Raw genomic sequence first — 24578 nt, 5'->3', positions numbered from 1 at the left:
TGAATAAGCAGCAACGAAGTCTTTAAATATGATCTGGAAAACACCGTATATGGACCAGTAAACTACTTTTCCTGAGATCCCTGAAAGTACAAGAACCCACAGTCCTCCTGCATGCTCACTGAGTGGGGGTAAAGGCAGCTTGTGGAGACGCCCTGGTGGCTCCAGCCTTCATGTCATACTGAGGATTTCGGCTAAAAACACAATCCAGTCTCAGTTTGCTGTTCTTAGCAGCCAGTGTGTCCTTTGCTGCTATCGCCCATCTGCTTCAAGCTGTGACGTGTTCTGTGTTCACAGACGACCAGGTTGGATATCTGCATTAACAAGCAGTTGAACCGATGTACATAATAAAGTGGGGAGTGAGGATCCAGCTTTCGAGGTCAAATACTTGATGGTTTTTACTTCCTGTTAGCTTCTTGGTAGCTGTGTAGCAGCTAGAATCCTGGGTTTGACTCCACTGGCCAGCCGAGGCCTTCCTGTGTGGAGTTTGCATGTTCTCTGGTTCCTGTGTGGGTTCTCACCAGACACTCCAGCTTCCGCCCACAGTCCAAAGACATGGATGCTAGGCTAACTGGTGACTTGACTGTGGTTGTCTGTCAGCCCTATGATAGGCTACAACCTGTCCAGAGTCTGCATCGCCTTTCGCACCATGACGGCGTGGACGGATGGAGTTTTGCTTTTAAAAACAACAACATTGGCAATGAAGTGACTGCCCAACACTTACTGTTGCATAGCTCATGCCCACACCATGGATGCCTATGCTGGCAGGCGTGTCCATAACAGCACCGACTCCCAGCTCAGGCTTGATGGTGGGATTAAGTACTGCTTTCTTCTCCTTCAGGTTGAGTACCAGGCCCAGTTCTGGCAGCGGAAGGCACGAGGGCCGAGTCAGACCAAACAACATGTAGTAGAGATTGACAGCATCGCAGCGCAGCCGCCAGTCATGGGACGTACCTGAGAAAGAAGAGGATATTTTACATCTCCTGAGCCTGCTGTCGTACTCTCTAACACGGCAGCTTTGAGTGCAGTCGTTTGGAAATCTACAAGCATGTTACGTTTTTTTCAACGAGTACATGCCCGCATTTAATCCTGCATACTGCTCGACCACACGCTTTATTTGACATCCCCGGAGAGACAATCCCAACAGTACTAAATACAGATAATAGGCTCTCAGTGACAGCAAGCCTGAATGTCTCATTATGTGAGTCATTTGAGTAGTTTGGATTTGGCATGAAGTAAACTCCAAATCTTGCTGAAGCCAGCAAACCAAAGGCCAGAGGCTGGCCTGTGGTTTTAGAAGATGATTGAAAAAACGACTAACAGCAGCAGAACGTCCTCTTAGTTTGTGTTCCCTGACCTTCAGTCAGTGAAACACCATCCTGTGTGAGTGTGCTGCTTTAACACACGGGGGGCTATGGAGAAAAAGGATTATAAAATGACCAACACGCTATCAGAACATGGTATTTAAGGTTACCACACGCCGGGCAGCTCGGGTTTCAACTGGCAGCCGCTCACACTAACCAGAACGGCAAACAGACATCGTCTGGAAACAATGATCATTAATATTTATGTCCATGCCTCAAACTTGTAAATCTATAAATTTAATAACATGTTGGAATAAAAGCCCAGAAGAACATGAAACTGTGAACATATACTTGTAATTGGCTTCTGACATGGAGTGTATTTTGTTTGGCAGACTAAACCTTTGGCTGAAAGACAGGACCCCCTGGAAGAGAAAGAAATAATGAAAACTGAGGACACAATAGAAAGCAGAGCTTTGGGTTTGTATATAAGCGCTGCACCAAGATGTAGACCATAACTAGTCAAAGGACCTACAGAAATCACATCCATGAAGACCTTTTAACTCTCACAGTTGCCAATATTGTTTGGTTTAAATTTGTACAGTTAGCTTCTTCTGAAGACATCAAAAGATGGCAGCTAGCACTAAAACACAGAAAAACAATGTTATTCATACAGCGCCCAATCACAGTCACCTCATGGTGTTCTATACTGTAAGGTCGACCCTACAATAATACATACAGAGAAAAACCCAACAATCATATGACCTCCTATGAGCAGCACTTTGGTGACAGTGGGAAGGAAAAACTCCCTTTTAACAGGAAGAAACCTCCGACCAGGCTCAGGGAGGGGCGGGGCCATCTGCTGCGACTGGCAGCTAACAACAACTACACAGCAAAGTCAGAAGGACAGCTAACTACACAAAGTCTAATGCAATCCAATGGAAGCAGGAAGCAGGATGGTAATGAGCGGCCACATGCTAATATGTTTGGAAGGGTTGCCAGGAGAAAACCTCTTGTCTCTAAAGACAACGTGGTGGCACAGAGCAAGTTTGCAAAGATAATTCTGGACAAACCTCTGATCATCATGCACAGCAGCATGTTTGGAGACCCTGAAGCTGATGATTTGCATCATCTTCAGCTTCCTCTCTGTATGACATTTGTGTCATCCCACTGGAAAATCCTATATTTTCTTTACTTAACTTCCTCTCACACTGAATACACTGAATATTTGTTTTAAATAAATCATTCATAATAAACAGAAAGATTTATCCATACTGAAACTGATGGTTTACTACAGCCACACTGAGTTGCAGAGCCACACCGCTCTCGAGAGAACCTCATGAAACTCCGCCTATTCACTTATTCTCTCTGTAGTGGACACACAAATCACAAAAAAAGGTTGAACTGAAGGATTATTTTTCCCCCTCGGTTCTCAACAGGATGTCCGTGTGGCTGTATCATTCAGGGTGTCAGATCTGCAGACACCTGTGTGGAGCTAAAGGTGTGTAGAAGGAATTAAACCAAGGCTCAAGGTCATTCTGGAGCAGAGAATATGCATCTGCAGTTTAATGCCACTTTACTTTAGTGCTGATTCATGCAAACTGGCAAAAGCTGAAGGTTTTCTCATTTTCTGGAAACCAGCTGACTGAGAGACTCAAGTGTTGCATTACCAGTTTGAAAGCACAAAGACAGAACCAAGTCTTTTGCTGTGATCTGCTGTAGAGGATTACAGTCAGTATCCTGTATGAGAGCTGAGCAACAGCTGCTTGGTTTAGGAGTCTGACAGAAGTCTGTCCAGTCAGACACGTGGAAGTTATTTATCGCAGCTTCATGTTGTTGTGGTGATGAGATGATTATAAGCTGCAGTTATTATGCTTGACAGAAATAAGTCAGTTGATGGTTGCACTTCACAGCCTCCTGCCAACAATAATAAACAAACTCAATGAGAAGGCCTTCAAACATTTGGAAAACACTGTAAATGGACCAGTAAACGACTTTTCTGAAAGAACCCCGCGTCCTCCTGCATGCTCACTGAGGGGGTTAAAGGCAGCATGTGAAGGGGCCTTGGTGGGGCATGCTGAGAACAACACAATACAGAGAGTCTGGGTTTTGAAACCATTCAGAGAGCAGGTCTCCTCAGTGCAGATGTAACGACCAGAAGAGAAGTGGTAAAAGTCTGGTGCTTTTTAAGTTCTTCAGTCCAAATACAATAATTTCTTTCAACTTAAACTTCCAAGCCTCTGCTGGCCGTGGCTCCGTGTACAGAGAGGAAACTTTTTAGCTCAAGTGACTTTCCTGGAATTGTGTCCCAGAGAAATTAAAGACAGCATGCTGTGAAGAAAACATGTTCTTGGTTCTGGTACATACAGTGTATATTAGCTGTGGGCGCAGTTCTTGCAAGAACAACTGAGTGAGCATTAGCTGACCTCGCCATCAGTGTAATTTGCCCTGCCTGTGGTTCATGGGTAGAGCCCACATCGTGAGAGGAGAAGGAAAAGCTACGTTGTAATTTGTTCCCGAGGAACAAAAGCCGTACGGCAGCAGACCAAAACTTAAAGCTCATTAATCAGACACACTGCTGTGAACCTGAGGAGACAGCTGTGCAGCCACAGAGCGAGACTGACAGCAGTGTGAGGCTGTCACGAGACAGGATCGGGTCCTGTGTTCAGTCTGGAAGCTGTGTGCCTACTCCAGCAGCTATTGTGCTTTCTTTCTGTCACACGTATACCGTTCCAGTAAAACAGGTTCACATTAAACATGTGTTCAAATAAGAGTTGTGCTTATGTGCAAGTGCTCCTTGTTAGTCTGCTCTAAAGTTTCATGCCATTTTTTCTGTGTGATGTCACAGAGTAGCTATTTATTTCTCCGTCATGGTGAGAATCAGGTTACGGACTTAAGGTTCTTCTCTGGTTCTCTCCGGTTAGACTAAATGAAACTCTCATCATGCTTGTCAGAGACCTGACTGCTGTTTCAAAGCTCTACAATGATTTTTAATGGCATCTGTTGCAGGTAATTGGTTTGTACCCATTGTTGGTATCTCTGACTCGGCACTTCACTGGTTTTCCTCCTGTTTATCTGAAGGACGTCCTCTGTTGGAGGAAGCGATTTCTCCTTTTACACATGGAGTTCCACAAGGTGTAATCCTGGTTGTTATTTTCTGTTTACATGCTTCCTTTAGCCGGTATCATTCTTTTTTTTGGCATTTCTTATTATTTCTATGCTGATGACATTCAGGTTTATGTGGCGTTTGAGTCACATGATGAGCTGGATAGGCTCTGAACTTTGACTCATATATAAAACTATACCAAGTTCCCATTTCTTTAATTTGAGGAATATTTCTAAATCGTGAGCTATATTCTCGTCCTCTGAGCTAGACAAAATTGTTCATCCATTTGTGTCATCGCACCTAGAGTGTATCAACGTGCAGATTTTACTTCTGATGCTTTACACTGGGGCTGGGTTTTGATGATCGATTTATCGATTAAAATCGATTCTCGCTTGGATAACGTGATATCGATTCATTAAAATCCTGATTTTTTTAATATGAATTTATTTTTCCTGAAACACCAGAATCTCAGGTGAAACCTCACAAAATATCAACAACCACCAAACATTTAAGACAGTAAATGAGAGCAGGAGCACGGACTCTGCACAGAGACGTGAACACAAAGCTCGACCCGCCGACGGATCAGAATCAGTGAGCTGTGACTTTCTCACCGACGCCACGGACACGGTCGGGGCTGAAAGCTCGCTGACTCTGATGTGTCGGCGGGTCGAGCTTTATGTTCACGCCCTTTTTGCGCTGATTCTGAAGCTGTTAGTTTATCTCTCTCCAAACAACATTGATCCAAACTAAGCTTCACATAAACATCGTCATGGACTCACTCTGACTTTTGCTGTTTTGCTTCCACCAGGATAAAATTCGCTTGCTTGTTACGCACAAGTCTACGTTGTTTACAGGCTGTCGGCCGCTGTTTTTCCCTTTTACTTACTTCAGAAAAGAAAACCTAATTTCTGCCGTTCAATACTGAACAAATGTAAACTTTTTAAAATTATACAAAATGCAAAACGCCGTGTCTCTAATCAAACCGCTGTAACGTCAGAGGTGATGTTCATTGTTGATTAATGGTTTTCTTTCGTTTTTGATCGACTGCAGAATATTTTTATAAAATCCCAGAACAGGAAAATCTCCTTCATGTGTTTCTGTTTTATCTTCAGCTGCTTTGACACAAAGGCCTCTGCTGTGACGCTCACACCTTTGATAAAGTCTGGAAAGTGTCAGCTTCCTTTTTATAGATACAAAAAGATGTAAATGTACTGATCTGAGTTATAATATTTCTGACTGTCTGAGGCAAAATTTCCCAGATTCAAATCGAATTGATTCTAGAAATCAGGGACGATACCCAGCCCTACTTTACACGTCTTCATCCAGGCAGCAGAGAAAAGAGGAGTCTGTACAATCACAGTTTCAAGATGACCACTGTAGAGTGTGTTACAATTCAGTGTATGAAAAAGTGTGTAGTATTGTACTATTGTTCTACTGAGGAACCGTGTCGGACAATGATGGACAGAGAAGTGTTTTAGCTGAGCTTCTTCTTGTCAGAGCAAAGAGAGACACTATAATGTCATCACTTTACATTTGATTACGGGTGGGCAATAGAAACGATATAAATTTGGCCAACGATAGAGATTTTGACTATATCGCTCTATCGCTGTGTTGGTGTTGGCCAGAGGGGCCGATGGCGCGAAATGGCAGCCTGGCTTCTGTCAGTCTGCCCCAGGGCAGCTGTGGCTACAACTGTAGCTGCCTCCACCAGTGTGTGAGAGTGAGAGTGAATGAATAGTGGAATTGTAAAGCGCTTTGGGTGCCTTGAAAAGCGCTATATAAATCCAATCCATTATTATTATTATTATTATTATCGTGTATGTTGATGATGTCATCAAGCTGCGCCTGTTTTGGTCGAAAGCATCGCAGCGGCTACAACCATTATCATCTGCAAATTATGGCGGGCGACAGTCACAGCAAAGAGATGAAGCACTTTTGAAACATGGGGAAAGCCAAAACCTGCGCTTCCTCCACTTCCGTAACATTGATTCATTAATGCTGAATTCTCTCACAGCTGCTCTGTTCCCATGTTGTTGCAGTATATTAATAACTAACCTCGTATTGTGGATGAATAATCTCAGTTGTTCTCCTGACTGAAGTTTGCCCCGTGTACAGCATCCTGCTATGCGATTGCATTTGTCCCTGACCACCAGAATCCCTCACGTTAACTTTTATTGAGTGGAAGAAAAGTTGGCGTTCATCCTCCAGCTAATGTTATGCTAACATAGCTGTTAGCTAGCAATCACGTAGCACAACATTATATACCAGGTAGTCCAACTTCAGTAACCTGCAAACGCCACTGCTGTTTAGTTTTCTGTCTTCATTTATGTTGGAAGTGATAACAGAGCTGTACGTTTGAATTAGTTTCAAAAATCTCTCAGAACATGGTATGAAATGTTTAGGTGGAAACTAGCGAGCTAACTTCCTGTTAACTTCTAACTCCGTTAAATTTAATGAATTCTGTTTTCATGGATGTAAAACTTAATTATTACACCTGGTAAAGCAGCAACGCTGATGATTTTATTAAAGATGAAAGAATTTAGACCGTTTTTAACTCTCAATGTTCGTTTGACTTTGGGACCTGAAGCTGACGGAGTTTTGGACCCAGATTACTCCGCGAAGCTCCTCACTACGGCAGCCGTAATGCTCTGACGAGCCATCAAGCAGTGCGGCTTACCAAAGTTGTACTAAAACATTTTTTAACAGATTTCTGCCCAAATCGGTTCGAGGTCAGTAAGCACAACCAGAATTCATACATAAGGCACACTCTCAATTTTTGAGAAAATTAAAGGATTTTAAGTCTTTATAGTGTGGAAAATATGTTATACAGAAGAAAAGAATATATCGCGATGTATATCGTTACAGCACATGCTTCAAATTATACCGCGATGTGGATTTTAGGCCATATCGCCCAGCCCTACATTTTATCACTTCATCATATTAGATACTTGTATCATTAAACTCTAATCGGTTCATTCAGGAGTTGAAATTTGCCCTGAAACACTGCACTCAAGAACAAACAGCTAAAATTTAAACTTACAACAAGAGACTGCATTTGGATTGAATAAAGAGCCATGAACTAAAACCCTGAAGTTTGGGCACAGCAGAGGCCTGCACAGCAGGGGGCCACTAGCAATGTTTGTCTCCTGTGTTTCTTACCAGAGTTCATGAACTTCCACAGCTGGTCGACCAGCGCTTCGTTACACAGAGCCGAGTCTGTTGTCTTGGTGAATGGTGGATTCTTACAGAGCATACCCAGGATCTTATGTCTGTAGGTCAAGAACAGAAACAGATTTAATAATTCTACATATCAGGTACTCGTGCTCATTCCCAAAATTCCTGAAACGTGCCTGCTGTAAGTTACGCTCAGGAGTACACTACGCTGAATGGGACACATAAAAGAAATGTAGAGGAAGAACTTAAGATTGTATTCACAGAGGGATGATGATCGTGAAATCAACAGAATTTAGGGATATATTAAGTCTGTATTAAAAGCATCATTATTAATGGCAAAGTTTCAGCCTTAACCCACTAGTTATGGAAGAGACATGATACACACAGACATATATGCATACATATGCTACACTCATTATAGTAACACATAATGATAACAACGTATAGCTCTAAACAAAATGAGCAAAAAGTGTCTTCCTCACTTGTGATGTGTGAATTCACAGTTTTGCTCTAAACAAAAACTTTACAGTCACTCTGTTCCCACAAGAAGCAGAGAAAATTGTGACTGGCTTTGTTGTTGTTGTTGTTGTTGTTGTTGTTGTTGTTGTTGTTGTTCAGGGGCTAAAGGAACTACAACCTCAGATTTTTATTTATAGCACAAAGTTGATAAAAATCTCAAAATCCAGAAAAGGCATTTTTATGATATGAGACCTTTAAGTAGAAGGAATTTTAAAGGCTTTTTTCACAGCCACAGATACCCTGACTTTATTATCACGTCAGGCGCAGCAGCTGCTTCACTATCAACACTGACTCAATCTCTCATCATATAAAGAAACGCAACAACAAACACTCAAAGAGTGTGAATTTGTTTCAAACATTTTAAGGTGAGGGTGTGTGATGTCTGACCTGACATAGTGAACTGGGTCATTCTGAGCCATGCTGAGCAGCCACTGCAGCTCCGCTGAACTCCGCTCCACTGCAGCACAAACACTCAAAATCACACAGGAATCATATCTGTGCTCAGGCTGTGTCAACAACAACATTCAAATTTGCATTACTTAATAGTGTGTCCTTTACCATGCCTCTACATTACGTTCTTGTCCTTTGGTGCATTAAACATAAAGGTAACGTCCATATTTGCACTCCTCAAAGGTTATGGATCACTAACATTTTCCAAACATGTCTTAAATGAACACTGAAGTCATTTTGTGTTTCACTGTGAACAATGGTGTTATAGAGGAACAGTTTATTCATATAGCACCAATTCACAAAAACAGTCCTGCAATATTAGAGAGAAAACCTTAAACTAGCAGACGATCCACCAACAAATACGTCAGAGAGAAGCAGGCTGATCTGCACCAATCAGCCGTCTTATTGCTCTGTTTGATTAAGATGTGAAGAAACCCCGGTCATTCTTACAGCCTCAGTAGAAATGCTGACAGGGGACCACAGGTATCATACTGATGCTGCCAAATGATGGGTTGCCCCCCAGCAAACGTGTATTATTCCTCCTACCTCTAGTGTAGTCCACCAGAGCTTCCAGTGCAGCGATGCGAAGGTCGACAAAGTGTCCGTACTGAGCGTAGGACTTAAAGAGCGACGGGTCACTTGGTATGTGGCCGTTCTTCTGAAGCTGACGGATCGCTCTCAGACAGCTAGAGACGACAGAGAGAAGGAGTGTGACAAGTTAACAGAGAGGATGCAAGCTTCTCTGTATCTAAGTAACACAAAACGCTCTTTTCTTTTGTTACACTGACGTTGGACTGCTTTGTGTCAGACACATGAGAACTATTCAGGCATGTAAAGATGAATATGGACTTTCTGACATCCCCACACGATCTTGTTCTTTTTGCAGAGGGCTAAAAAGCTGCGTTTTGTATATTTCACTAACAACTTTGTGTTGTAGCGCTGAAACACAAGGACACACTCGGCGTGGTACCTGATAGTGATGGTGTTTCGGAAGCTTGGCAGCAACTTCTCCATATTTAGGAATCGTGTGATCTCCTCCAAGATGAGACGGACATCAGCATTTAAATTGTCCACCGTGCGCACTTCATTGTTGATGCTCATGGCGGGAGTCAGGGAGTTGGTAAGGGCCTCGATCAGATCTGCTCGGTAGTAGTTATCGGAAAACTGGAGAGGAGTGAAAGGATGGGAAAAAGGAGAATGATGAAGAATGTTTATGGATACATGGTTTGGAGGGGTTTGTGAGAGTCGCGTGTGATTAAATCAAATTCAAACGTAGCTGCTAATCATCTGTCTACAGTTTTGTTCCTTATCTTTTTTTTCTAGATGAATCTTTGACAAAAACACCGACCTCTTTATCTGTTCATATGTCGATATCAGTCAGCAGTTAGTTATTACATTTGGCTCGTCATGAAAATCCCAAAATGGTCATCTCACAGCAGACACAACAGATGTACCAGACTCAGCTCCTCTTTATGCCCACTCACTCGACCAGTCAGCAGCTGACAATGCAAACAAAGAGTAAACACATCACTATGACTGGATTTACCTTGTTTTTCCTGTTGTCGTTATACTTGATCAGATCGAGTATAAAGTTGAGGACGTCTTTGGGACAGATGTTCTGCCCATCTCGGAGTAACGCCATGGCAACCGGCATCGTCTGGCATGAGAAACACAAAACAGGCGTGATGATAGCTTTATACTCGATGGGCTGTTCTACTGAAATCTGGAGTTACATGTTAAGAAACGGCTCCTCTTTATAGCGGCTCACAAAATATATGATATTTCTAATTAAGTTCTGCTGTGTTGTAGTTCAACACTATGGATGATGAAGGTATTGATATGGAAACTGTTCATGACAGTCAGGCCTTCATTCACCATCACCTAAATCTGCTGGAGAGACGTTCCACACCTGGTACACACACACACACACACACACGCGCGCGCACACACACACACACACACGCGCGCGCGCGCGCACACACACACACACACACACACGCGCACACACACACACACGCGCGCGCACACACACACACACGCGCGCGCACACACACACACACGCGCGCACACACACCATTATTTGTGCATATTTTATTTACAAAGTCTACAGGACAGAGAACATATTCATGTTTTCATCTTCAATGCAATAAATTTATCTTCTTCTTATTATTTTATTCTTCACAAAGTATCTAATTAAGTCATTACGACTGACCACATGACCACTAAAATCCAAAGAAGGCTGTTTCTTCCACCTGCAGTCATTCGTATTTGGTGGTGTGGCTCTGATTTTGGCACACCGGCTTACCCGTACTCATGTGAAGCTGGGGTTGAGGTGGGTTACAAAGCAGCTTACAGATGAAAGCAAATGTGAGAAGGCTAAAGTGGATTAAACAGGATGCCTACATTAGATTTGCCAGTTAGCTGACACTCTTTTACACAGCTGACTGTGAATTCATAGTCTGCAAGTCACTAACGCTGTGCTCGAGATAAAGACTATTTGTTCAGAGCAGTTATTTATGTGTTAACGATTAAAACCTCATGATGTGACAGCACTTATCGTAAGAATAAGCTTCAAGCTTTTTAATCGGACCATTTAGCTCTGCTTCTTGGCTGTACCTTTTGGAGGAAGTAGCTCTGGAAGTTGATGAAGTTGTTGGTCTTGACGATGTTTGGGCAGCTCTTGCAGCAGAACATTCTGGTGAACAGGGACTTCATAGCTGGTGGACCCTGCCATGTGCTCACCATGGCGTTGGCTATCTGTAAGAGTCACAGCGTAACAAAACAAACCACAAGTTACTTTATTACACTTTTAAACGCCTGATTGTGCAGAACTGCATCCATCAGCTCCCCTCTGTCTGCTGCCGTCACAGTAAAACAACAAAGAGAAAAGCGAAACATTTCAGATTCCAGCAGAGTGCAGGGAATGAAGAATGTACGGCGAAGTATAATAGCTACAGCAGGAATTTGAGAAACACGAATGACAAGTGAAGAATGTTCTCGCTTGTATAACAATGCTTTGTCTGTCTGTTGCACTTCGTGTGGTGAGAGCTGAGCTACAAAGTCAACAGCAAATGCACACACGAACAGCTCGTGTGGTTTCCACAGGTATGAACAGCGGCCCCACTGGTCTATACGCTCCAACAGGATATTGGGGAATTTATGTTAATGTGGTAAAATGCGGGCAAGGGTCACTCATGCAGGATGTTGTCATTTGGTTAGCTGGATAAGGGGGAGGTGGGCTGTCGGATGTGGGGATGCATTCATGGACTGTATCACTGTGTTCGAAGCGTGCTTCCCACATTTTCTACCAACAACACACAACTGATCCCGACCAATCGCAATGCAGCCAAGTCCAGAGAGGAATGTAAAGCCTGCCATACTGCAGTCTGTGGTCAGTGTGAGTGTGGATGCCTGAGTGTGCGTGAGCTTTCTGTATACCAAAAGCCATTATCACAGAGTCTGCTGGGGGCACTGTGGCCAAACGCAGCGAGCTAGTGAAAGAAGTGAAGTGCTGCCATTTCATCCTCCACTCATGCTGTGAAAATATTGGTTCAGGTGGAACCTGAAGGATGGAAATCCAGTGGGGTGAAAGTTAGAACAGACCAAATCCAGAGAACAGAGAATTTCCTGGAGCCACAGAATTATTCAGTCAACTGAGCTGAAGTGCAGCAACATTTAAAGTGGTGGGTGGCCTCGCTAGCTTGGAAGCGATGGCCTGTACTGCTGCTGCAGCTCTTTTGTAATAGTTACAATCAGTTACATTTTTTTAGTACTAATATACTAAGTGACCACTGACGTAAATGCAGAAGAAACAGAGGAAAGGCCCCTGTTTTTGTCATCTTTGATTAAAAAGAAAAGCAGAGTCACACTGTGAAGCTACAGGCTGAAACTGTTCGTTGCTATGTGGATCCTTCAGTCCGCCCAAAACTTTATTCTTAAAACTGTCTCACCTGTTAACACGTTTTCTTTTATACTACTCCCAGAATACCACCCTCCAGTTTCTGTCTGCTGCTAGCAATGCGCCGTTTCAAACAGTGACATGTGGAGCCGAACTCAGCATGACCACATCGCTTTGCCATATTAACAACATTGCAGGCAAATTATGCTTGCCGTTGTTATTCTGGCTGATGCCGATGACCACCAAAAGTGATGTCATGACTGCTGGCACATAGTGTTGCATACATTAGTGTTGCCTCAGTCTGTAGTTGTGTAACCTGGCTCCTTCCTTGTGCTGGGTTTAGCAGGCCTCTCACTAAGTCTGCGGCAAGAGGAATAAATCTGTGACTGCTTTGTGTCCCGTCTCTTCTGTAGTGTTGTGAAGAGGTGACGTAGCTAGCTTTATAGTAACCTCTAACAGATTCAAGGAGTCTAAACTGATATGTAAGCCCACATTAGCCATTTGGTAACATCGATATTGGCATTTATGATGGCTGATAAATAATTAAGAGTCAGGAGAAACACCATTCAACCATGTTGTGTTGATGCTGGAGGGTTTGTCCACCAGAGGGCGCTTTGACGCTCCCTGCTGACAGCACGTGTGTCCCAGCGCTCGCAGACTCGGCCTTAGCGTAAATGAGGAATCCACAACTTGTTGTGAGATTAAAAAACCAACGCCGCACATCAGCAACTCTGTAACTGGAGTTATTAAGGTGGTTCTGTTTGAAGTTACTTTGACGATTTAAACTCCAGGTGAAATCACAAACACACGAACACGAAGGGTTAGAAAATGTGGCCGTGCTGGATCCCACATCCATCTGATTTTAGACGGTGTAAGAAGGGCGCACCTCGTTGCTCAGAGCCGCTGACAGGACCAAACAGCGCTAACTTAACCCTCGGATGGTCATAGTCAAAAAAGGGACCCAACACAGTGACACGTACCTTAGCCAAACAGAAGCACGCTTGCATGCGAACTTTGTAGAAACACTGTTCCTGCTCGAGGATGTCAGTCAGAGCCAGCCTGGAGGCAGGAGTTGGGAATTTTTCAAGTGCTGAGATGGCCTCCTCCTAACAGAGAGATCATTGTTCAATCAGACTTTACACACAAGAAAAAGATGAACATTTACTAAAAACTTGCAGTAGTACGAACAGTAACTTTAACTATGCTAACGTTGCAGTTTTTGTAGCTGCATAACTAAGCAGAACACATGGCAAAAAACACATTTAATTAAACCATAAAACCGACATTTAAATGAAAGATTGTCCAAACACTTCAAGTTCCTAAAAGACACCTGCAACCCACATCCCGGCTGTGGCCTCAAAAAAGATTTCTCCACAGGGACGGTTGTGATTTATGCCAGAGTTGGATTCACAGGCAGAGAAGTCAGGAACAAAACCATCATTACAGACTAGAGGACGCGTGACAGCAAGCAAGGATCAGAGGCCTCATTCTTTACCACAAAGCAACATGCAAATGACTTTCTGCATGAAACAAAAACCAGAAAGCTGAGCTCTGTTGCATGGAGAGAAGATTAATTACTGAGCAAACAGCACGCCAACCGTCAGGACTGGACGGTGCCTTGATGCTACAGGAACTGGAGAACTTGAAAAATATCAGGAATCTGATTGTTGTTTTTCATTTCATCTGTACACTCACAGTGAAAGCAGTGTGGCTGTAAATAACAGCAGAGCAGTGAAGACTCTCTCCGACACACGGACACGAGTGCAAGCAAACGTTGTGACAAATAAACACTTTCTTTAAATCTGATGCATCCTGGTCCCATTGACACCGTTTAATATGTTTAAGTCTTGTCTGACGTTACATATACAGAATTACTCACAGTCTCTTCCTTAGACTGATGGATACAGTCTGAATGCTTAAACACTGGGCACTCGCTACCTGTTAGACACAGTGATACAATAATGTTCCGATGCACTGGTGTCATAGTGGAAGTGGAAAAAGCTGCACATGTGCATCACTGTGCAGCAGAATGAAGACACAGAACATTAGTGAGCTGTGATTTAAGCAAATAAAGGGATTCCTTTATCAAATCATTGTGGAAATGACAACTCATTAGAACTACAGGCTCATCTAACACACAGGGGACTGCTCTTTAAGGCCGGTGTGGAGCCCTGCATGCTTACTGTTAGCCCACCTGTGCAACAACATCCCTCTCATAGCGCAGCTGATACTGCCACATGAAGTCAGCCTGCTCAAACTCCACCTTCCTCAGGATGGACATGTCCGGGTCGATTCGGATCCACAGGAGGGGAGAGTCAGCACTGCAGAGGAATGAACAGGCACGGACACCGTGCACCGTATATGTTAGACAGATGTAAGCATTAACTTGGCAAGACAATACTCTAAGGCTGCGTTCACACTGCAGGCGAAAGCGCATCAAATCCGATGTTTTTGACCCTCTGCGACCATCTATCCGATCATGGTGACAGTGTGAACGGCACAAATCTGATATTTTCAAATCTGATCTGGGTCACTTTCATATGTGGTGCTGAATGCGATACATATCTGATGTTTTAGAAAGCGACTGCTGTTTGATGGTCAGGTCGCATTGAATCCGTCTTTTACGTCACTGACGCAAGACAGACGCCAAATATCAGCGCCGGAGAAGACGACGTGAACGCTTCCTGTCCAGATGTCAGTGAAACTGTTGGGAAGACAACGTTGGAGAAACGTGAACATTTTCTTTGTCCTGTATAATCTGCAGATTCTGACAGAAACTATCCTTTGAAGCAGCGCTCCTCTAAAACAGCAACAAGGATCATTATTAGGTTATTTACATCATTATGTAAATAACAGAATAACTTAAAGCAAAAATTGGGAAACGTAAAGTCTTTATATTAAGGCCATCAGTCACACATACTGTTGCTCTGGGTCTAAACTGAGCGTGTTGTGTGTGACGTCTTCTTTTGTGCATGCGCCGCTTTGAGCGTTCACACTAGAGCGCGTTTGCTGTCGCATTTTATTTGTAGTGTGAACGAGCAGACAAAAAAATCGGATTTGATCAAAAAAATCGGAATTGAGCATCAAGACCTGCAGAGTGAACGCAGCCTTAGTCACATAGCAGCAATGCATCACAGCAGTAATGTCTTACTCCATTGCAGATAAATCCATGTCAACTTCCTCTCCATTCATCAGAGGGATCTTCTTTTTCTTGTTTCTGCAAACAGAAATCACATCAGTGACACCAAACACTCCCAGCCTGATATGACAGACGCTCTCGCTGAGGAGAGAAACAAAGAATCAGAACAAAGACTGGAAACATTCGTATGTATTAGGAGGAAACAGTGAAGCCACAACCTTCTTCTAAGTAACATCAAATGGTGCATCTGAAAAGTATCCACATGCTTCACTTGTTCCACCTTAATTTGACCTCAAAAGTCTACAAAGTGAATAAAGTTTGTTTAAATTCTTGCAAATGTATTAAAAATAAAACAACAAAAATTGAACACATATAAGATTTTACAGCCTTTCCAGTGACACTCAAAACTGAGATCAGGTGCGTCCTGTTTCTACTGATCAAGAGCTTCTACAACCTGACTGGAGCCCAACTGTGGTAAATCCAGCTGAGCATGGTTTGGAAAGGCACACAGCACAAAGCAAGCCATGAAATCCACAGAAGGCACAGAAACATTTCTGCAGCATTGAATATTTAACTATCCAATCAGACATATGTGGCAGAGCGGCCAAACAGACGGCACTCCTTAGTAAAGTCCCGAAGGACTCTCAGACCGCGAGAAACAAAATTCTCTGGTCTGATGAAACAAAGATTAAATTGTCGAGCGTCATGTCGAGCAAAACCAGGCTTTGCTCATCACGATCCTACAGTGGTGCCAGCATCACGTTGTGGCGATGCTTCTTGGCAGCAGGAACTGGGAAACTAGTCAGGGTCGAGGTAAAGATGAATGCAGTGATGTACGGAGACATCATTAACCTTCAGAGAGCTCTGCTTCTCAGACTGGGGTGAAGGTTCATCTTATGACTCCAGGCCTCGAGGGCCGGTGTCCTGCAGGTTTTAGATGTGTCCTTGATCCAACACAGCTGATTCAAAGGGCTGAATGACCTCCTCAACATGTGTTGAAGTTCTCCAGAGGCCTGGGAATGAACTCATCATTTGATTCAGGTGTGTTGACCCAGGTATCTAAAACCTGCAGGACACCGGCCCTCGAGGCCTGGAGTTGCCCACCCCTGTTCTAACAGGACAATTACCCTAAACACTGAGTCAAGATGACCAAGGAGGGGCACCCAACCAGAGTCCAGACTTGAAATAGATTACACATTTCTCAAAAGATTTGAAAATGGCTGTACACCATCAAACCTGATGGAGGGTTTGCAAAGAAAATAGGAGAAACATGTGCCAAGCTTGTAGCATCAAGCACTGGCAATACTTTCTGGATGCACTGTAGCACATCTCAGTGTTAGCAATGCATGATTTTCAGGCGCTATAACAGCAATAATGTAAGTGCCCATTGTAATACACAAGCCCGGCAGAGGAGAGTGACACAGCGTCCGGTACCTTCTGCTCTTTGAGTGGCAGGGAATGTCATGTTTCAGGCTGTTCTCTTCTATCTGCAGCATGTGGTTGAAGGAGCCGTCCAGCTCTTGTACGGTCACCTTGATTGGACCCTGCAAGGAAACAGAGCAAAGAACGTAGCAAAAAAAGTCCGACAATTTAAGCCTGCTTGGGTCCTGACAGAGTGACAAGGCACAGGGCTGTAAGACTCACCACATATTTCTGAGTTCCAGATGATGTGTAGTCCTGACGGATCTCCAGCTCCAGCACGTTCCTCTTTCTGTTGAAGGCAAAACTGCCGAAGAATTTCACCACACTGCTCTGATCTCTGCATATGAACGGTTAAGACTAAAACCCTCCAAGGAGGTGTCAGACCCAGTGGATAAAGACTCAATATTTGAATGTTTTTATTTGACTGTAATCAGTTTCACATGATGCTGCTATACGCCTTTCATATTTGGTTATTTTCTTTCTTATTTACTGTTTCCAACACTGCAACCTCCACCATCCCTGCCTCCATCTGCAAGCACAGATCTGATTGCGATAAAGGATACACCCACTGTTTGATGAGGGGGCCTATGTCTTTGCCAGAGACGTTGGAGATGGATTTGAGGAAGGCATGAGTGGACAGAAGCATCTGGCTCCACATGTGACTCTGGTACTTCTGAGACGAGGCTGTACTGGCCAGACTCAGGAGCTTGTTGAAAACCTAAACAATAACAAAAGGTTAATGAGCTAAAAGAGAGAACATGTTTGAATATGAAGCCCAACTGAAAATACTGGCACACACACAAAAGGACCCAGCTGACCTGCAACATGAACTCCATGCTGATCCTGTTTTCTATCAGCCTCATCACCAGGTGTGCCTTACACTGGAACATCTTGTAATACTCCCAAGACAGTGTGTGGGGGTGTTTAATGGAGAAGTGAAGGTGGGGAGTTGGACTAAGAAGAGAAGAAAGTTCAAAATCCAACAAATGATCTGGGATTTATACTCGGAGGATTATGACTAAACACGACACTGCTTACACTTCTTAGAATCTAATATCTTACTTGTCTTTCTCTTTCCCTCCACTGAAGGTGGGGTGCAACAAGACTCCTCCCATTTTCAGCTCATACTCCACAATCTTGTCCAGCTCCTGTGGGCAAAAACAAAAGGTATGTTTTCTGTATCAGAAAGAGATGATAATGAGATTTATTATCAACACCAACATTATTCGATCTGAGCATGTTTGACGTTCCATCAGGTTCCACCAAAGTTTAAAAATGTAATCAAACTTTCTAGATATAGTAAGGCACATTTCTACAGTTTTGTATCTGTACAGCACCACAGTTAAATCAAACACTCAGTATGTGACTGAAGCTTTAACTGTATTATCTGATGAGGAAGCAGCTTTTACAGGGGAAGATTTATGAAGCGCTCACCTCTTTGATCCAGTGCCGATACTCATTGACTCCAAAGGTCTTCTTCAGGTAGAGACCGTAGATGTACCCTGAGATTCCTTTCAGCACCCACTCGTCAGCCCTACAGAACACAGAACATCTCAGCTCTAAGCTCACAAAACATCCCAACTTTCTTCCAACGTTACTGTGAATGAATCATAGTGAAATTCCAGCATTTAGATACAGCAACGATATTAGTGACAATTCAATTCAGTTTTATCACTGCAGCTGCAGCCACCTCAAAGCGCTTTGTATTGTAAGACACAGACCTTACAGTAATACAGAGAAAATCCCAGCAATCATACGACCCCCTGTGAGCAAGTACTTGGCAAAGTGGGAAGGAAAAACTCCCTTTAACCAGGCTGGGAGAGGGGCGGCCATCTGCCGTGACCTGTGGGGGTGAGGGCTCTTCTTCCATCCTTCCTCCCTCACTGATATGCGCTCTTTCATCATGCCCAAGCATGATAAATCATTTAAGACCACACTTGTTGCTTCTTCACATTTTAATAGTAACTTTTACAATCAGGGCACTTCAAGGATGGAACCTGGCCCCACACACTGCTCTCATTAATTTATCAGCTTGGATTTATTAGCTTGTTAAAAAAGAAAGAGAGACACAATACACTTATTCAGCCTCGGCGGTTTCCCTGCTTGACACTGAGCTAAGTCCAGCCTGGCACACACGGCACAGATGACTTCATCGCTGTATGTCCTGGAGTCAACAGTACACTGTGTGTTTTCTTAAGTATTTTCTTTTTAAGTTGGGTCATGCTCAGGGCGATAATCAAGTCCTAAGTTTGGATTACCTTCCTTTCATCCTCATAGCTGTAAGACACCTTTCTTCAAGAGGAGTCCCAAAAACAGCACAACAGACAGTTTCATTTCTCAGGAAGTCTAAGGAGGATCATCCGGTGCACACACGGAGCAGCGACACATCAGAAAAGGTCGTGTTTTTCCAAAATGCATAACCAGTTTAACCAATACCTTTCATGTGCCTTGTATGTCTGATGGGCTGCTTAGCTTAGCCTGTTCTCAATTACAGCCCTCAGTTAACCCCCTGCTCGGATTAATTGCTAGCAGGCCGCCATGCTTTGTTAAAATCAAAGAGATCTGACTTTTTGTGAGGTTTTTCCTTACACAACAGCAGCCAGCTAGCCCAACAACATAAGCAGATCAAGGCCCCACATCTGATGTGTGTTTGGAGGTCAGTGAGGAGAAGGCAAAGTATGGACGGTGAATGGAAGATGGCCTGTAGGGTAAAGGAGGGACACACAGGGGTAGACACAGCACAAGGTGCACCTGAGACTGTTGAGGCCTTTCTGACGGGCCTCTTAACATAATCAAGCCCCTCAGAATCCCTCAGTCTCTCACGGACACTGACCGCACTGGCAGAGCTGCCGAGCGGCGCAGCGATCCATCATGCTGGAGGATACAGTTGTTCAGGCCAGGACCGGCCCAACTTCTGACTCTTGGTACTGACAGAACAGCCTTGTTCTGCTGTAAATCTCTCATCAGCAGGCAGCCTTACGAGAAGAGGTCTGAGGACTAACTGTTACCACACGTTTCTAAAAGCCCAGAGAGCCGAGGGAAGCACTGCTGAGATCTGTTCATAGCGGTTTGTGTGAGAGCGCTTCCAAACAACACTGACGCTTCTTTTCCATTACACAACTCTCTGGCCTTTGAGCCCAATCGCAGCCTGTTTGTAGCTGAACTTGTAGTGCATCTTCTCAGTGCCTTTTCTTAAAGCGTCCAAAAGCAAGCTCCACATATTCAGGATACCTTTTCATTACCTGGATCTGCTTATTCTAGCATCACCAGTCAGGCCAAGTAAAGGTTTTCCACATCAATATTTTCCAAGTTAGCTTTTGGGAAACCAAAACTATGTTCAGATAAAAGAGGTGGTGTTTAAAGCCATTGACCAATACTAACCGTAAGGAAAACGTCGGCAGCTAGTCTTGGTTTGTTGTTCGCAGACTATCTCGGTACATAAACATTTACACAAATATACAACTGCTCGAATTGTAGACGTTCTCAATAACTATAGATCTTTTTACTGCTAGCCTACAGATTGACTGTTTTCTGGAGAACTCATTGGTCAGCATATATGAACATTACACCTTCTAAATACAAGAACGCCACATTAAATGGGGCGGTCGTGGTTTTAGAGTTGGCAGTTCGTCTTGTAATCAGAAGATTGCCAGTTCGAGACCCGTTGCCTACTGGTGGTGGTCAGAGGGCCCGGTGGCGCCAGTGTCCGGCAGCCTCGCCTCTGTCAGTGCGCCCCAGGGCAGCTGAGGCTACAATGTAGCTGCCATCACCAGTGTGTGAATGTGTGTGTGACTGAATGTAGTGTAAACCCATATGGAAAAGATATATATAAATCTTATAAAGTTTTTATCTGTCTTGTATGAAACTTGTATGAAAAGCATACAAGAGTGGAAACACGTATAAGATCCCTTGAAAAATTATATAATGAAACTTGTATGTTTTGTATACTTACTAAAAAAATATATGAAAGTAATGAGAAAGTGGCCACTTTCATGAGTAAATCATATATGTTTTTACTATTTCTTTTCCATATGGGAAGCGCTTTGGGGTCCATAGGGACTGAGTAAAGCGATATACAAATGCAGGCCATTCACCACTTACATGTTCCAAATCCTGCACAGGCCTCGGTTTCACAGGAAAAAGGGGTTTAATATGATGTCACCTGAACATTTACGTGCACACACTACGTTGTTTCTTTGTTGTGGACACTGCTTGCTGGACGATGGGAACAATAAGAGTCGGTCACATTAAAGTGGGCCGTAGTTGTGAGGAGGTTAGAAATGACTGTGTTGTGCAGAGCAAACTACACGTATAACTACAAACAACAACCCAAAGGGAACAGACTCAATGGTGTTACACAAGCTATGCATTTTATAGAAACATCTCACGCTGCTGAAGGTTCTTATCTATATCAGATATTAGGCTGACGGATGTTTTTGGAGACTAATTTCTTGGTCGACAATATGAGGGGAGAAATTTGACTGACTAGTCTAACACTAACACACGCAATTATCAAGAAACATTTGAGTACTGTTTAATTGTGTAAACAAAGGTATCTGAACCATTAATCATATTAATCATCGTACTTGCTGTCTAAATCTGTGACACCTTCCACGAAGAAAGAAAAAAAAAGCACTTAAACTGATGTAAAACATGATGTGAAAACATGTTGCTACAAACGATGGTTACGTGTTAGTAAAAAGAAACAAATGTATCAATTAAGACGGAAAAGTGTGGTGCATTGTGACAGAGTCAACATTGTCTTACAGATCATGACAAGCCCAGCCCTCCCTGTGCCCAGCCACCTCCTCCAGCTCATCTGAAGTTCTCCCAGGACAATCAGGTCTCACCAGCGTGTCCTGGGTCTACCCTGTAACCTCCTCCCCGCAGCACATGCCCAGAGCAACTCACACAGGAGGGATCCACCTTAACTGGCTCCTTTGATGTGGAGAAGCAGGAGCTCTACTACCGAACGACAGGACTCCTCATCCTCTTTCTAAGTCTTAGACTTTGGAGACTAGAACTTGTGTCTCAGATTTTGGCTTTACTTCACCATCCCATGTTAACACTCACCAGGACATCCTGGAAATAAAACAGCCGAAGAACTGCTGAGCCAACGCCTGAGCCAGACAGCGGCGAGTCTGGGGAGTCTGGTCAATGATCATAGCGCTGTGGAGCAAGTTGGTACTGAAACAGAGGCAGCAGTTGAATGAGAGGAATAACGCCTTCAACAGCAATCTATTTGTGTTTTACATTTGCTGATTTCTTCTATCATCCTGCCAAAAAGGACCAGTGAACTCTGATATCACGACCTACCTGAAGATGCTCATAGAAGCATAGGAGGATACTTGAACGTACGCCTCATCCACAAACACAGTTTTGAAACAGGAGTAAGGATAGCGGCACGTCAGGATTTCCTCGTAGAACTCAAAAATCTCGTGCAGGTACGACATTGAGTGTTTGAGAAGAGGGAGCAGCTGCGGCAGGCAGAAATGTGTCACCTGACAGGAAACAAAGACGTGCGCGCTTCAGTGGTATTTCAAAGATTATGTGACGAGAGCCGATGTATTCTTCTTTATTTACACCGTTTACCTTCAAAAGACACTTAAGTAAGTGGCCATCAAAAAACACTACAGGACAAAGCTCCATTTAAACCACTTTAAAGGCATTTTAGGATAAAAATGATATAAAAAGCTGGACTAATCTCATCTGTCTGGATTATTCGACGACTGCATTCTGCATCTGTCGTTGCAGAACTTATTCCAAGCCAGGTGATCTAAAAGCTGTACAGCTGAGGGTAAAGTTTACACAAACACTTCATGGACATGACTTTTAACCACAGCCCAGTACATTTTTTACTGGTTTGGGGTCAGTGAGTCCAATTAAAGTGGTAGCCTGATTTATCTGTTCCAGAGCAGTTTGTGTATTTGTGGTAAGGATCCTTTCCTGCAACTATGAACATGTTTGATGTCAGTTTGTATAAATACCTGCAGGAGGAAATAACTGCAACATTTATTTAAACTCCACGCAGAAAGAACAGAGAACGAGGACCCACCTCGTGCATGTAGGGGTCCACAAGGATTTCAAAGGGGCCCACAGCCAGGGAGATGTTGGGAGCTGCTGTTGGGATGGGAAGGACGTAATGGAAAGTCTTCTTTCTCATGTCATGAGTGTAAATGGTCTCCACCAGATCCCCACATGATACAGCCACCATAGATGCATCCACAGTGAACTCCAGCTTCCATGTGCACAGCTCTGAGTAAGAGTCCACGCAAGGGAACCAGAATCTGTGACAGGAGAAGATTTTCATTTTTCCATCACAACTTCCAAAGCTGGAACATCCAAAACAAAAAGTCACTTCTACATATTGTATCTGTCAATATGGAGCCAAGGAATGCGGTTTTTATTTATTCATCTACTACGGACGAGAAGATTGTTTGTTTGCAGACCTTGTGGAGTTCTGGTACCCAAAGGAGAACACATGGGCTCCTCTCTCCGCCATGCTCCCCTCCACATCAGGAACAACAAAGTGGAGGCCGCCTTTGGGCTGGTCCAGAGAAAACTCTATGTACACCTTCAACACTTTCAGATCTGGATACAAAAAACAAAACATAAAAACATCCATTTTTATTTATGTTCATTCAACAAAAGGCAAAAACCTTATTTTAGTGAACTGGATACAATCAACAGACAAGTAACCAGGTGATGGCTTTTCAAAATAAAATGTCATTTGAAAAAAATTAAAAGAGATGGTAAAGATTATGCTGGCCTTAAACGGGCAAATCATTTATTTTTCTGCTTATTATTTGTTGAAAACAATAACTTTAGCCATACGTGTCAACACGTCTCTAAGCTAGCCACAAACCTTTAGTGTTGCCCCTCAGAGATGTCATCATGAATTGGTATTTCTTTTTATAGTTACACTGACGCTAAGACAAATTTCAGAAGAAGTAGGAGCAAATGTTAACTTTTCTGTTAAATTCAACCTGGTGAGCTCACTCTGAGCCACAACACAGGAGACGCAGTTTGACCTCCAAACGTTTTAACACTTCTCCTCTCCGTTCTTGAGCGTTTCTGTCTCTGAATGACACGGAGAAACTCACGTTCACATCCATATTCAGGCAGCCTTCAGTTGTTTGTATGGTCTATTTTTTTGGTACAACATGCTAATATTAGGTTGGACCCTCTTTGTGCAGTGAACTCATCATGACTGGAGTTCGACGGTGTGTAAACCTGCTGGAAGCAGCCATCAGAAGATGGCTACACTAACCATAAGCAGTTGGTCAGCACCAACACTCAGGTAGTGTGTTTATACCAAACTTTGACCCTACATAATGTCACAGAGGGAATGCGATCTTTATTGTATTGTGCAGCCCCAGCTGACAGAAGTGCAGCCTCTCGGTCTTCTGCAGCTATAGTGCATCTATGTTAAACTTTGATAGGGTGTGTTTGCAGGTGCCCTCCTGCTGTAATGAGTAATTATCTGAGCAGCTGTCGTCTTCCTGTTCAAAGCAGTCTGTGCGTTCTCCTCTGACGTCGTCTGAAAAGCTCAGACCGAGCGCCCACGCTATG

At 43.5% G+C, this 24578-nt stretch overlaps 1 protein-coding gene across 1 annotated transcript in view; it reads right to left on the bottom strand.

Moving 5' to 3' along the window:
- The window catches only part of taf2 (TAF2 RNA polymerase II, TATA box binding protein (TBP)-associated factor), a 38344-nt gene that overhangs the window by 8982 nt on the left and 4784 nt on the right, over positions 1–24578 (bottom strand). Inside the window, exons 5-24 of the mRNA XM_014410738.3 lie at positions 23456–23597; positions 23062–23293; positions 22323–22507; positions 22080–22193; positions 18441–18540; positions 18069–18154; positions 17825–17960; positions 17570–17724; positions 17229–17343; positions 17019–17128; positions 15597–15662; positions 14640–14766; positions 13426–13551; positions 11164–11304; positions 10094–10204; positions 9518–9711; positions 9094–9233; positions 8485–8554; positions 7564–7673; positions 722–951 (exon numbers count right to left, since the gene is read on the bottom strand). Coding sequence (XP_014266224.2) covers positions 722–951; positions 7564–7673; positions 8485–8554; positions 9094–9233; positions 9518–9711; positions 10094–10204; positions 11164–11304; positions 13426–13551; positions 14640–14766; positions 15597–15662; positions 17019–17128; positions 17229–17343; positions 17570–17724; positions 17825–17960; positions 18069–18154; positions 18441–18540; positions 22080–22193; positions 22323–22507; positions 23062–23293; positions 23456–23597 — 2690 coding nt within the window. The remainder of the gene's footprint in view (positions 1–721; positions 952–7563; positions 7674–8484; positions 8555–9093; positions 9234–9517; positions 9712–10093; positions 10205–11163; positions 11305–13425; positions 13552–14639; positions 14767–15596; positions 15663–17018; positions 17129–17228; positions 17344–17569; positions 17725–17824; positions 17961–18068; positions 18155–18440; positions 18541–22079; positions 22194–22322; positions 22508–23061; positions 23294–23455; positions 23598–24578) is intronic.

The sequence above is a fragment of the Maylandia zebra genome, linkage group LG11 (genome assembly GCF_041146795.1).
Source record: "Maylandia zebra isolate NMK-2024a linkage group LG11, Mzebra_GT3a, whole genome shotgun sequence".
In the NCBI taxonomy this organism is placed as follows: Eukaryota; Metazoa; Chordata; class Actinopteri; order Cichliformes; family Cichlidae; genus Maylandia; species Maylandia zebra.
Note: the sequence above shows the minus strand (reverse complement) of the source record. Positions and strands in the feature narration are given on the sequence as shown.